The sequence below is a fragment of the Pteropus medius genome, unplaced genomic scaffold (genome assembly GCF_902729225.1).
Source record: "Pteropus medius unplaced genomic scaffold, Ma_sr-lr_union100, whole genome shotgun sequence".
NCBI lineage: Eukaryota > Metazoa > Chordata > Mammalia > Chiroptera > Pteropodidae > Pteropus > Pteropus medius.
In genome coordinates this window covers 22,792,658-22,805,830 of record NW_024351729.1, presented here as the reverse complement: position 1 = coordinate 22,805,830, position 13,173 = coordinate 22,792,658, and the positions used below count along the sequence as shown (strand labels likewise).

The following is a 13,173-nucleotide window of genomic DNA, read 5'->3' as shown; positions in this document are numbered from 1 at the left end:
TGTTGCATAGTATTCCGTAACATGAATGGCCCATAAGTTATTGAATCGCTTCTTTATTGGATGACATTAGTTGTTCCCAGTGTGTTGTTTTGTTTGGTTTTGCCACTACAAAGAAAGTTGTAGTAAACATCCGTGTGTGTGTGCATACACATGCATGCGTTTATTCTTGCAGGTTACTTCCCCAAAATAAAATTTCTGAGTCAAAGTGCATATACATTTTTTTTATTCTAAATTCATACACCAAAAGGTGGTAGCAGTTCCTTCTCTCCCTACCTATGTTTGAGGGTGTCTCTTCTTTCTAAACTTACCAGCATTAGAGGTAATTTTTTTTACACTCATCAGTAGTATATAATCAGGCCACTGTCCACAAATTTGCTAACTTTTGATGTCACTGTGTTTTGTTTGTATTGGCTGTCAAGTTGAGTTATCTAGACACAAATGAGGATTAGTATTTATTATATTTTTTATGGAATAGTTATTTTATCTTTTACATAGTGCCTGGTCAGTAATTTTGGTAATTTTTAAAATCAGGTGGTTGGGGTTTATTTGCTTAATGATTTAGAACAGTTTTTCTAGGTGTTTTTTCTTCTTTTTTGTAATAACTACTGATCCAGCTATTTGTGTTGAAAATATCATCTCTGATACGTAACTTCTGCTTACTTTCCTAATAGCAAATTTTGCTAAGCAGGTCTTTAAATGTAAATTATAATTTATCTGTTTCTCTTTACCTACTCTGAAAGCACAAATATATCCTACTAATTGTTTTCTACAAGTTTTTCTTTCAGTTAATTATTTAACCCACCTAGAATTGTAGACTTACTTTCTGTTGTGTAATAAAGGAGAATTTTATTTATTTATTTATTTACTTACTTACTTACTTACTTACTATATGTTTAGCAAATTATGCAGGCAATATTTATTGAAAAGTCATTTTGTTTTGCTAATACCATTGCTGTCATATATTAGGTATCCACATATACTATTTTTTTTTTCTGGTATCTCTGTTCTGTCTTTTTCACATTTTCAATGTGAAAATATTTAAGATTGATTCAAGGGGGTTTTGATTTGCTTTTTCTAACTCCTATTGAGCCTTTTCAGATGTGTTGGCCATTTTTCTTTCCCCTCTGACTGCTCCCTGTTCATAGCCTCTGCCCAGTTTGGGGCCATCTCTGTGCCAGCTCTCCGAGAGTGAAAGGGTCTTCCTTTTCAGATTGTGGTCTTGGGACCCCTTTATCACCCATTTGGTCAGCTACTTAGAGTGCAATGTGTACTTTGCTACATTACAAGGCATTTCAGGGGCATTGATCTATGCCTAGCTATGCTTCAGATTCCAGAGCACCAGACTTGCTGGGGCATGTGTTCTCCACCTTGTGCCCAAGCTGACCTGCACACTCTCTCTCTCAGGGCCCTAGCTGATGCTGCTGGCATTCCTAGGTGCCTCATATGTTTTGTCAAAGAAACTTCTCCAGAGTTAATGGCCAGCTCCCACATATATAAGTGACCCCACTTCCTGTTTAGTCACCACAGCCCTGGTTCGGTTCCTGGGTTTAGGGGCTACTGTGAAATGAGAATCCACAACAGTCATGTTTGCTCAGCCATTGATGGGACAGCTTGCCAAATGGGGAGATGAAATGGAGAGGCACAGAGGTTTCCACTCCTGCCTCTCTGTTCTGACTGAGAGACTTCACTCCTCCTGCTTTTCACCCTTTCCCAGGGCCTTCCTCTTTCCAAGTGACCAGCAGATCGACCTGGAGCTATGGGCAGAGCGAGCAGAGTTTGACTGCACTGAGCTGCACCAAATGCGTGTGCAGGACAATTGCATATTCTCCATCAGCCCCAAGGCTGGGAGTCTGAGCCCTGGGCAGGAGCAGGCTGTGGAGTTCAAATACAGGTGCTCCCCCACCCCATGCACCCTGCACTTCCAGTCCTAGAGACTCCCCCTTTCCCCTAGCTCCTGGAGGAGGCTGGCCATGCACTGTGTGACTCCATGTCACCCTGAGTGGACACCACCTTGGGAAGACCTGCAGGGGAAATTTAATTTGCCTCATGCTGTCCCAACTCAGGGGCTTCCACATACTCTTAGGGGCTAGCAGGCTCAAAACCACAGGTCTGACCATTTGTTCTCCCACTTGTCCTGGGGTTCCGTAACTCATCTCGGACTTGTCTCCTCCCTTCCAGCCACCTGTTTGTTGGCACCGATCGCCTCCCTGTGCTCTTCAAGGTGTCCCACGGCCGGGAGATCCTGGTAAGGCCCCAGCTCTGGTCCTGCCCTGGACAACTGAGAGAAGAGCGGAGAACTGTGTCTCCCAGGCAGCTGGGAGCTGGATCTCTCTTCTAGGTGCTTCATTTCCTCCCAGGGGAGGATGCTACTCATGAGCTCTCTATTTCCAGCTAAATTTCATAGGCGTGACAGTGAAGCTGGAGCAGAAGTACGTGCACTTCATGTCCACAAGCCACCAGTTCATCCCTGTCCCCATCGGTAACCCACTGCCCCCACGGCAGGTCAGTGGTCTACTTCATCCTGGTCACAAGGGGCTTAACCGTTGATCTTTATATATCTGCATCAGCCCTTGACAGGGTGACAAAGACCCTGCCCCCTAGACGCCTTCACTCTAAGAGGCTCAACTCTGAGATTGGGCAACTAGGAGAGACCCAAGGCAAGGGGCTTCAACTTTCTGGTTCGAGGCCGCCTTCCCATGCAAAAGAAGGGATTTTCTCCTCTAGCACAGGGCTCTTCAAACTTCTTTGACCATGAATCACACTGATATATATTTTGGATAATAACTCAGTACATACATACGCATACAACTGAAACGGAAGTATCACAGATCAGTACATATACTACTATATGCAAAGTACTCTGTTTTCTTTTTATTTTATTCTGTTTTTTTTTTTTTTTTTAATGCTGGACATGACCCACTAAATTGGTTTCATGACCTGCTTACTAATAGGTGTCAGCTACAATGAAATTCATTGGTCCAAGAAGGATATCTTTCTTGAATGTGAAAAACTGGAATGTGAATTCTCATGAAGCTATAGGATTTTCTTCTTTATTACTTGAGGGAAATCAGGTTTCTTTGCTCTGAAATCGTACATTGGAAATCTCCAAGAGGGGAACATAGTATTCTCCCAAACAGTTCACAGCCCTGACATTTTTAGCCCTTTAGAAGCCCTTATTGTTTCTGTGCAGGCATTCGGCCTCAAGGCAGAGGAATGGGCTTCTGGGACCTGAGAGGGGGACCCCTAGCCCTGAGCTCCGTTCACTTCCCTACACCACCCTCTACCCCATTGGCTTCCCAGAAGCCCTACCCAGGGCTGGGCATGCCCAAGCCTGCAGAGGCCCAGATATTCAAAAAGGATGGCAAAGACTCGTGTGCTCCCAGGAGAGCTTTCCAGTGAGACCAGACCGCTCCCTTGTAGCCCTGAACAAAGACAGTGGAAAATTCCCCCAGATTTAGAGCCAAGAGACTCAGCTGTGCCTCCAACCAAACTCCACAACTGTGGCCACACTTCCTCCTTCATCCATGAGTTGATGACAGATGGTAATCTGGACCCGCAAGAGGGCAGTGGAAATAGAAGGAACAGATTTAATTTACATTTTGGAGGCAGCATCATTGGTAGGGATTGGATCTGGGACGTAGGAGAAAGGGAGAGACTGAGGATATTATTGGACTCCTGGTTCGAGCTCAGGAGAATATGTAGTGCCATTTGCTGAAAGGAGATAAACCGAGGGGAAGAACAGGTTTTAAAGTGACGAGTTTAGTTTTGGCCAAATTTGAGGTGCCTATGAGATAACCAAGAGGGGTTATCAAATAGACATTGGTTCCAGGACTGGAGCTCAGAGGGTGGTCCAGGCTACAGAAATAAAGTCAGCATATTTAGGAGTGAGTACTGAGCAAGATGGGCGGCAGGGGCCGGGGCGGGGGAGGGCACTTCAATACAGATGAACTCTTTATTCTCTCTGGCTTTCATTTTCTTATCTCTAAAATGAAGGATTGGACCAGAAAATCTCTGTTTTTTTTTTCTAGGATATTCTGTGATTCCTATACTTTAGAGTTAGTCTTGGGGGACCTCACACCTTCCTTGTGCTCCCTTACCTACCTTTAAGCAGTACTGCCTCTAATGGCAAATGTGGAAAAGTGGCAGCCTTACAGGTGATTAGAACCAGAGCCTAGAAAATGCTGAAGGATCTAGATGGTGCATGCATGGACATTTCCCTAAATTCTAAGACTAAGGACATGAGCATTAGTGTCCCCTTACACCTTGACAAAGGTAAGTTGAGAGCAAATAAAATAAGGCTTACGGATTATCCTAAAATGTCACAGATTGAAAATACAGTTATGTACTTTTTGGGTGATGAAGCCATAGGAAAATCAGAGGTATTTAGGGGAGCTCTGGTCCTGTAAGCATGACTTCATGGAGGCCAACAGAAGCCCAGGCTCTCTGCATTGCAGCCATGAGCCGGTTTGGAGCTTTCTCCATTCATACTCTCTGCAGATTTATGAGCTGTATAATGGTGGCTCGGTGCCCGTGACATATGAGATCCAGACCAACGTCCTGTCACAGGTTCAGGAAAAAAATTTCGATCACCCTATCTTCTTCTGCCTCAACCCTCAAGGGGAGATCCAGCCAGGCACAACTGCTCGGGTCTTGTGGATCTTCTCACCTATTGAGGCCAAGACCTACACGGTGAGCAGCAGCCTGGGCTATCATGAGTCGGGGTTGGAGTTGGCCTCCTCAGCAGATCTTGCTCTGACCAGTCCCTTCCCCCATCCTCCTAATTTCCCAGGTAGATGTGCCAATACACATCCTGGGATGGAACTCAGCCATCATCCACTTCCAGGGAGCGGGTTATGACCCCCATGTCATGGGGGACACAGCCCCTTTCCACAACATCTCATGGGACAGCAGCTCCACACACTCAAGACTGATGATCTCTAGACAGGTAGGGGTAAAGAAGCTAGAAAGACCTGAGGCCTAGGAGGAGCCTTGAGGGCCCAGGGTGGCCAGTGCAAAGGGAAGGGGAGGCTGGGAAGGAAACGAGATGATGCTGAGAAAGGAGGAATACAGAGACGAAGCCTGGAACCAGCCCTTCAGATTTAGGATGCACCACCAGCTTCACAAGAGGCTTACCCTGCCACCTAGTGCCCACAGGTGTTCCTGCTCAAGCCACTCCACCTGCTGCAGGGCCCTCCATCCCACCTTCTTTGGGCATTGGGATGGGGTTATTAGAAAGGGTAGAAAAAAGCTCTCCAATTCTAGGGCTGTAAGATATTATCTTCAAACAGAACAGTCCCTCTCCTGGACCTAGATGGATTTCTCTGAAAGAAATCTAAGGTTAATAACACTACCTTTATGCTCCTCACCGTTGGGAGGTCTGGCCCATTCATCCATCCACCCATCCGTCCATCTCCCCATTGACCCACATGCCCATTTACTCATCCATGCATCCGCACATCCACCCAGTTCTCCATGAATCTTTCCACGCACCCGTTCAGTCACTATCACCTCATACAGCTGCCTGTCCACCCTTCTGCTCCTGCTCCTTTTGGACTCTTACTGCAGGATGAGCACTGTTGAGGCCCTGGGAACACAGAGAAGAATCAGACATAGTCCCGACCCTGGAGGCGGTTGGTCTGGACAGAGAGAAAGTGCCCCTTTCATGTGGCCTCAGTCTTTCCAGACACTCCTACAACATAGCTCCTATTCTGTGCCCAGCGATGATACCAACAGCTGATCACCCTTTAATTTACAACCATCCCTCAGGGACTTCCATTATGTTGAGTTCTATTTTCTCTAAGCAAATTGTGATTCCTCAGCCCTTCCATGCCCATTTTAGTGGTCAAAATCATAGGCTTTAGAGTGATATCGTCTGGGTTTATCCCAGCAGAACCTGAGTGAGACCTTTGGAGAAAATAGTTATGCTCTCCGAACCTTAGCAGCACATCTGTAAAATGGGGATAATAGTAGTATTTATACCATAGAGCTACTGGGAGGATTGAATGCATGTAAATTGCCTACCATGGTACCTGGCCTGTCAAAAGCACCCAGTAACTGGCAGTGGTTGCTATGATTATTTCTTCACCTCCCAAAGTTGCTGCTGTATTGTCTCCACCAACAGAACGTCTTCCTGTCCCAGTCTCACATCTCCCTGGGAAATATTCCTGTGCAGAGCAAGTGCAGGCGCCTGCTGTTTTTCAACAACATCTCCAAGAATGAGACAATCATCTTTGTCTGGCAGCTGAAGCCTCTAGACTTAGGGGAGGTAAGAGTTTCCTGTGTCCACAGAATCAGAACCTTCAGCAGGGCTCCAGAAATATCTCATACTATCCCATCCCATCCCATCCCATCCCATCTTGTCCTATCCCATCCCCGTGAAGCTCCAGAGACTCCCTCCCCAAATCAACAGGTGTCCGTCAGTCCCATGAGAGGGAAGGTAGCTCCTGAAGAGATGATCCCATTTGTGGTGACTCTGAAGGCTTCAGTGCATGCCAGTTTCTACAGCATGGACCTGGTGTGCAAGGTAGGATCAGCCCCAAAGAGAAACTGGATGGAGCACAGCTCCCAGTCCTGGGTGGCGGGGCGGGCTATGAACTCCCCAGACTCCCAGAGAGCCTGTCCCTGAAAGAGTAGGGAGCCCACAGCACAGGTCTAGGGCAAGGCCTGGCTATAAGCCCCCCAGACTTTGGTCTTCTCCCTCCTTGTCCCGGGCGGCAGGTATACCGGCAGGAACTGCTGAAGCAGTACCATAAGGAACTGCAGGAGTGGAAGGACGAGAAGGTGCGGCAGGAAGTGGAGTTCACCATCACAGATAGGCAATCAGTGAAGGTGAGGAGGGCAGAGTGGCCCTTGAACACCACAGATCTTTCTGACTGGCCTTAGCGGAGGGAACAGAGGGAGTAATCCAAGGGGGTCCTACACGCAAACCTAAGAGATTAGATTTCTTTCCTTATGCTAAGCACGGCGTCTCCGCAAGAGACTCGCCGGATGTAGAAGGCTTCATGTAGTGAGTATTTAACGAGCGCCTTCTTAGAGCTGGGTACTGAAGACCCGGGGGAAACAAGATAGAGCTCACCTTCTGATGGAGGACAGTTCCACATGGTGGTTTGGGGTGCAGTCTCTGAGAACAAGTGGCCCAGTTTTGATTCCTGGCTTTGGCGATTTCCGGCTCTGTCATCTTGGTCAAGTTATTTAATTTCTCTGTGTCTTCAACTATAAAATGTGATAGCTGGGGTTGGCTTCAAGATAATCCAGAGGTGGGGTGTAGCTGAGATAAGACTGGCATGAGTTGCTAATTGTCGAAGCTGGGTAGTGGGTAACGGAAGATTCTTTGTAGCATTCTCTCAACTTTTGTATACGTTTGAAATTTCCCAAGGTTAAAAGTTTTAAAAAGATTTTTAAATGCGAGTAAAACATCTGCTTCATAGCTCTGTTGGAGAATTAAATGAATTAATACGTGTAAAGTGCCCAGCCCCCCAGTAAGCATTCATTAAACATGGGCTATGAGCATTTGTGGGGGGAGACTGATGATAAATATGGGACAAAACATTTGTCTTGGTTCCTCCTACAATCTCTTAGCTTCCGCCATTCTTGTACCTGGATCACTCTTGTGTCTACCACACTAAACCCCTAGGGAGTGAGTGCTCCCCTCCGAAGCTCTGGCCCAACCGTGGATGGAAATCATGTCTTGAGGGCATGGAAGAAAGGATTTCTGAATTAAATCTTAATAAGGGAGGCTGTTTCCTGTCATAGTCATACCAAACCACAAATCTCCAGGGCACAAGGACAAGCTCCCTTGGGGTAACCTGCATGTGTTTGATGACGTCTCCTCTTTCCTTCAGTTGGATGACCATATTTTACTTGTTTGCAGGCCACATTTCCCTAAGGAAGGTGTGGTTAGGAGTTGGGCAGGACCAAGAGGGCAACAGGTCCTGGGACTGGCCTTAGATCTCCGGTGGGTTAGTGGGAAGGGAAAGCAGAGGGGAGTCCCTCTAAGCCTCTTGTACTCTAAGCTGGGGTCTTTTTGCTTCCACAGAGAAGGGCATATTGTACAGCTTGTGAACCTATGAGGAGGTACAAGGTAAGGCCATAAACCCCAGGCCCATCTCCTTGTGATAATTTGAGAGGATCCTTGCTCACTCTCAGAAATACTTCCAACCCCTGGTCCAGCCTCCTAAAAGGGAAGGATGAAAGTGCCAGTGGGTGGAGTCAAACCCCTGTGTGACCCCAAAGGCCTGGTTTGGGGGCTAGAGACCCATCGGTGATGGGAGCGCAGTCCCCAAACCCCTGCCATTCATGCCTCCCCCTTTCCATCCCAAAGACGCTGCCCCCTATCAAGAAACAGCAGTCTCTCTGCCGGCCCACCAGCTGGAATCTTAAGATCCCAAAGGAGGAGACATCCTGGCCATGCCCCCAGCCGCCCTCGCCAGGCATGCTCTACTTGGGCCTCACTGCCAGGACCCACGCCACCGACAACTTCCTGGCCAACTTCTTCTCCGACTTTCCCCGATACTTCTTGCACCGGTGAACTCTCAGGGAGGGAGGGGTCTCCCTCTGCTCTCAACCACCTCTCCCACTCTGGAACGGGGGCTGCCCAGACCCAACCTTTGCTGAGGCTTAGAGCAAGTGCCATGCAGTGGGGGTTATGGAGCATTGCTGGGCCCAGGATGCCCCCATTACTGCTTAAGCCCTTATCAGGAGAGGGACAAAGAGCTAGAGCCCCTTAGAGAGCTTCTCTAGGTCCTATGCTGACTCTGAGGGTCGAGCTTAATTCCCCAAATGTAGTAGCACCATGTTTGAGTTAAAGCTGGGGCCACCTGAAATTCATCTATGTCTTTATGACGATGCGGCCACCACTACTGCTCATGCTCCCAACCCCAGTATGGTGGCTTGCCCAGGCCACTCAATGTCATGGCCCACCCAGGGAGCTGCCAAAGAGGAAGTACGCCAAGGAGGAGTTGAAGGCTTCTAAGAAAAAATCCCCTGACAAATGGGCCCCTATCTCAAAGCAGAAGAAGCAGCTACTGATTGACTGTCTCAACACAATCATCAGGTGACCACCTGGACCCTCATTCCCTCATTCATTCAACTCTGGGTCCACCCACAGCCCCTAAAGTCCCAGCCCTTCCTTTCCTGAAGAATAGAACTTCCTTATAAGATCCTTCCACAAGTGGCAACAGGCCCTCCAGGAATGTACAAGTTCTAATGGAGTTGGCTAGAGGGATCCTAGGCTGGGTCCTGAGTTCCGCCCTGTTCACAGCTAGTAGATGAGGTCTGGAGCCAGTTAACATTCTCCCCAGGTTCCTGCCCCTCATCTGTGTAACTCTGACCTCCTGGCTCTGCTTCCACCATATAAGGTTCCCTTTTAAGACTCCATGGGGCCTTAAGACGCCTTCCTCTAAAGAAGGATGGGAGGGGCAATGGACCAAGAGCTCCCCTCCCCCACCTAGCACCTGTTTGTGGACACAGTAGGCAAGAACCGCCCACCCCTCTTAGGGAACCTTGAAACCAGAGCCCCACAGGGGGCTGCAAGGCCTCTTAGCAAGGACCTTGTCTCCCTTCCTGCCACCAGGGGCCTGCTGGAAGACAAGACCTTCCACGAGGCCATAGACCAAAGCCTGGTGGAGCCGGTGCCTTACTTTTGCCAGTTCTGGAATGAGCAGTCCGCCAGGCTCATGGCCCAGAACAGCAGCCTGCAAGTAGTGCCAGACCTGTCTCCGTCCTCCAACATCTGGGAGGACAGGGAAGGACGCAAGGAGCTGGAGGAGGACAAATGGAGGCTGGAGAAGAAGGAAGAGGGGGAAGAGGAAGAGGAGGAGCTGGAGGAGGAAGAGGAGGAGGAAGAGGACATAAAAGAGGAAGAGGAGATGGGCAAGGAGGAACTGGAAGCAGAGGATGTGATGGGGGAGAAGGAAGAGAAGTTGACCTGGACAGGGATCGAGCCCGCGTTGCAGCCCGTGTCCCAGGAGTCCCAGAAATGGCAGTGGCAGCAGCAGCTGAAGGTCATAATGAAGGAGGAGCAGGAGCGAAATGAAAAGGAGGCCATCAGCCGGTGAGCAGCCAGACCCAGGTGTGGGTTTGGAGGCAGGCTGTGTGCAGAAGGATCCTGCGAGGCAATGGTATACGGGGGTGGCCTCTACTGAGTGCATCTCTTCCCAAGTCAGTGTTCACTGACATTACATTGGTAGCGTAAGGCCTGGGTGGGAGTATTTACAGAATGGAGATCTGAGCCTTGATATTTTTCTCCAAGACCCAGCTGTTAACATTCACCATCACACCACTTCGAAGGAGGGTATAGTCTTCAAAGTCTCTTAAATGGTTTTCTAGAACCAGGAGAGAAGTACCACCTCTTCTTGCACCACCTTCCCCTGGGACGGCTCTGTGGCCACTTTCTGTCTGGGTCGGGATTCCGGAGCCCCAGCCCCTTCTGCAACCTCTCTCATCGCTAGACGCCTTTCCCCAAACCTGGCCCTGAGATGGGGACTACTATTTCCTGGATCCGAATCCTAGCACTTGTACCAGCAGCATGACGTTTGGCAACTTGGGCCCTTTAAGCCAGTCTGAGTGTCTGTAAAATTGGAACAAGGATGCCTCGTAGTGTTGGGAGGGTGAGGAGTTAAATGAAAATCCACGTAGAGCACGCGGCACACGGTGCAGCACGGAGAACGCTGAGCGTGGCAGGTGGCGGCGCTGACACCCGCGCCCGCGTCCCCCGCAGGCTCCCGTCTTTCGCCAACCTGCAGGAGGCGCTGCTGGAGAACATTATCCAGAACATCCTGGTGGAGGCGAGCCGCGGGGAGGTGGTGCTCACCTCGCGGCCCCGCGTCATCGCCCTGCCTCCGCTCAGCTTTCCCAGGTGGGGGCGCCCGGGCCAGCGGCCGCGCGACAGCGCGGGAGGGCCGCGAGGGGAGGCAGAAGCGGGCAGGCTTGGCCCAAAGCCTCGCCTTCACCCCTAGCCGAAGCTTTCTGTCTTCCAGGGCTCCGACTCCGGACCTGCAGCCGGCGGCGCCCCTCGGACCACAACAAATCGAGGTGTCCCGGTTGGTGGTGCCGCCTCCTACTGATTCTTTGCCGTATCCAGAGGCCAGCCCCTCCGACTTCCTTCCCTAGCTTCTGCCCAGCCCCCTCTCCACCGCCCCACCAGTAAAGCATCTATCTTTTTTTCCGTATCTGCCTTGGCTTTATTTCCCCGACGCGGGAGCAACTCGCGCGCGCGCTCTGAGAGACTGATGGTAGGAGCAGCCGAAGCAGACCGCAGTGACTCATTGGAGGCTTAGGGGCTGCGAGATTGCTCCTCTCCACTCCACACCACAGCTAGGCGAGAATTGTCGCGGCTCGCTGCCAGGCGCTGGCCCTGGTCTGGCCAGTGGAGGGCGCTTCCGGGAGGGGCCTGGCTGGCCTTAGCCCCAGCATAGCCTGGTGGACAGGAACGGAGCGCCAGGCCCGGTCAGTGCAGCAGGTGGCCGCGGGACGAGGTGACCACCCCTTTCCTTTCCCAGACACGCCTGCTCCAAGGCTCAGCCGTTCACCACTAGCCTTTTTCAGCAGCTTCCGGGCTTCCGGCACTCTGCCAAGAGGATGGGAAGTAAGGGAAAAACCAAGTCACGTCCCAGAGAGCCAAGAACTAGACGCTGGGACGCGGGCGGAGGTCACCGCCAGAAAGCGGGCCACACATCCTGCAGAGACTCCCATCGTGAATCTGAATCCCCAGACCAAGAGTAGTCCCGCCTTCCCTAAGAGACCCACCTCCGCTCCCCCTCACCTCAGCCAGGCAGCCTCTATCCTCTGCTCCTCAGCTCCTCCCACCCTCTCCCCCACCCCCGCCAGAGGCAGGTGGGTGGAAAAGTGACATCTGGTGTTGTTCCAGAGGCGCCCAGGTCCCCGACAACTCCCCCCCACCCCCTCCGCACACACACACCCGCCGCCAAGGCCTCCGAGGAGCTTAGGCCCCAGAGCTCCGGCGGGGGCGGGGGCGGGGAGGGGGGGCGGAGGGCGCTCCGCCTTCTCTGAGTCAATATTTGCCCCGAGCAAACGGGCGCTCGGACAGGTGTGAGTGTGCGTGTGTGTATGTGTGTCTAGGGGCGGGACTGAACAGGCCGTATAAGAGCACGCTGAGCCGGGGCTTCGGCACAAGCTCCGGGGCGTGTGCAGGGCCCAGTCAGGTGGAGGGTGGCCAGAAAGGGAGGGGCGGGCCAGGTGCGTACCTGTATTGGCCGCTCCGGCCGCCGCCGACGTGTCAGCCGCAGAAGTGCTCAGGTGAGGGCGGCGGCTGGCGGAGCGCTATCCGGCACTGCGCTCTCGGAAGACCGGGACCACATCGAGGGCCACAACCAGGCCCCCGGCCCTCCGCTCCCGCCCCGCGACGAGCCCCTCGCACAAACCGGACCTGAGCGTTTTGTTCGTTCGGCTCGCGTGAGGCAGGGGCGGCCTCTCAGCACCCGCCCGGGGGCCCAGCCAGATCGCCACGCAGGCACCTGCCGCCGCCGCTGCCGCCGCCAAACGAGTCGGAGAGGCTGTGCGGCGCTCCCAGGGGAGATCCGGCTCCCATCCGGCCCCGCCCGCCTTGCCTTGAACTGCCAGGCCCGCAACTCCCCGGCTGCCCGCTCCATTCTGGTTAATGCGGACCGCCAGGCAGGCTCCACCGGGGGGCATAGGGAGCTGTGGCCCGGAACAGGAGCCCTTCCGGAGGTGGAAACCCTGCTTCTGGTCCAGCTCTGTCCCAGCGACCTCTGTGGCTTGGGCAAGTCATTTCCTGGCCTCTCCTTGGGTTTTCCCATTTTGCACTATGAGGAGGTTAGTTTGGCCTCCAGAGAGGGCCTCACCAGTCCTCATAACCTGGTTTCTGGGCTTCTAGCTGACCCGGGGAAGTTGGAGGCCTTACGGGGTTGGAGCACTAGCGGTGAGGTGTGGAGGGCTACAACCATGACAGAGATCTAATTCCTCCTCCAGATTTCTTTGGTGCTGTCATCCCGAGGGTTCACTCCTGCCATCTCCCTAGCCTCTCTTCCAGTCTTCTTATGTCTGAAAACAGTCAGATTGATTGGAAAAGACAAACACAGGGTCTAGTAGCCCTTGCCCGATGCAGTCCCCAGGCATAGCACCTCATCACCTTTCCTAAACTTCATAATCCCAAGGCCTCTTGTTTCAGTCAGCTGGGTGTTGGGGTGAGTCTAA

General features: G+C 51.7%; 1 protein-coding gene across 1 annotated transcript in view; it reads left to right on the top strand.

The window, feature by feature from the left end:
• CFAP65 (cilia and flagella associated protein 65) overlaps window positions 1-11,232 on the top strand; it is a 32,609-nt gene extending 21,377 nt beyond the window's left edge. Inside the window, exons 22-35 of the mRNA XM_039844802.1 lie at window positions 1,715-1,891; window positions 2,179-2,245; window positions 2,392-2,502; window positions 4,498-4,689; window positions 4,790-4,945; window positions 6,122-6,265; window positions 6,410-6,523; window positions 6,718-6,828; window positions 8,036-8,080; window positions 8,321-8,523; window positions 8,924-9,052; window positions 9,572-10,051; window positions 10,718-10,855; window positions 10,977-11,232. Of these exons, the coding sequence (XP_039700736.1) occupies window positions 1,715-1,891; window positions 2,179-2,245; window positions 2,392-2,502; window positions 4,498-4,689; window positions 4,790-4,945; window positions 6,122-6,265; window positions 6,410-6,523; window positions 6,718-6,828; window positions 8,036-8,080; window positions 8,321-8,523; window positions 8,924-9,052; window positions 9,572-10,051; window positions 10,718-10,855; window positions 10,977-11,109 (2,200 nt within the window). The 3' untranslated portion in view covers window positions 11,110-11,232. The remainder of the gene's footprint in view (window positions 1-1,714; window positions 1,892-2,178; window positions 2,246-2,391; window positions 2,503-4,497; window positions 4,690-4,789; window positions 4,946-6,121; window positions 6,266-6,409; window positions 6,524-6,717; window positions 6,829-8,035; window positions 8,081-8,320; window positions 8,524-8,923; window positions 9,053-9,571; window positions 10,052-10,717; window positions 10,856-10,976) is intronic.
• The last annotated feature ends 1,941 nt before the right edge of the window (window positions 11,233-13,173 follow it).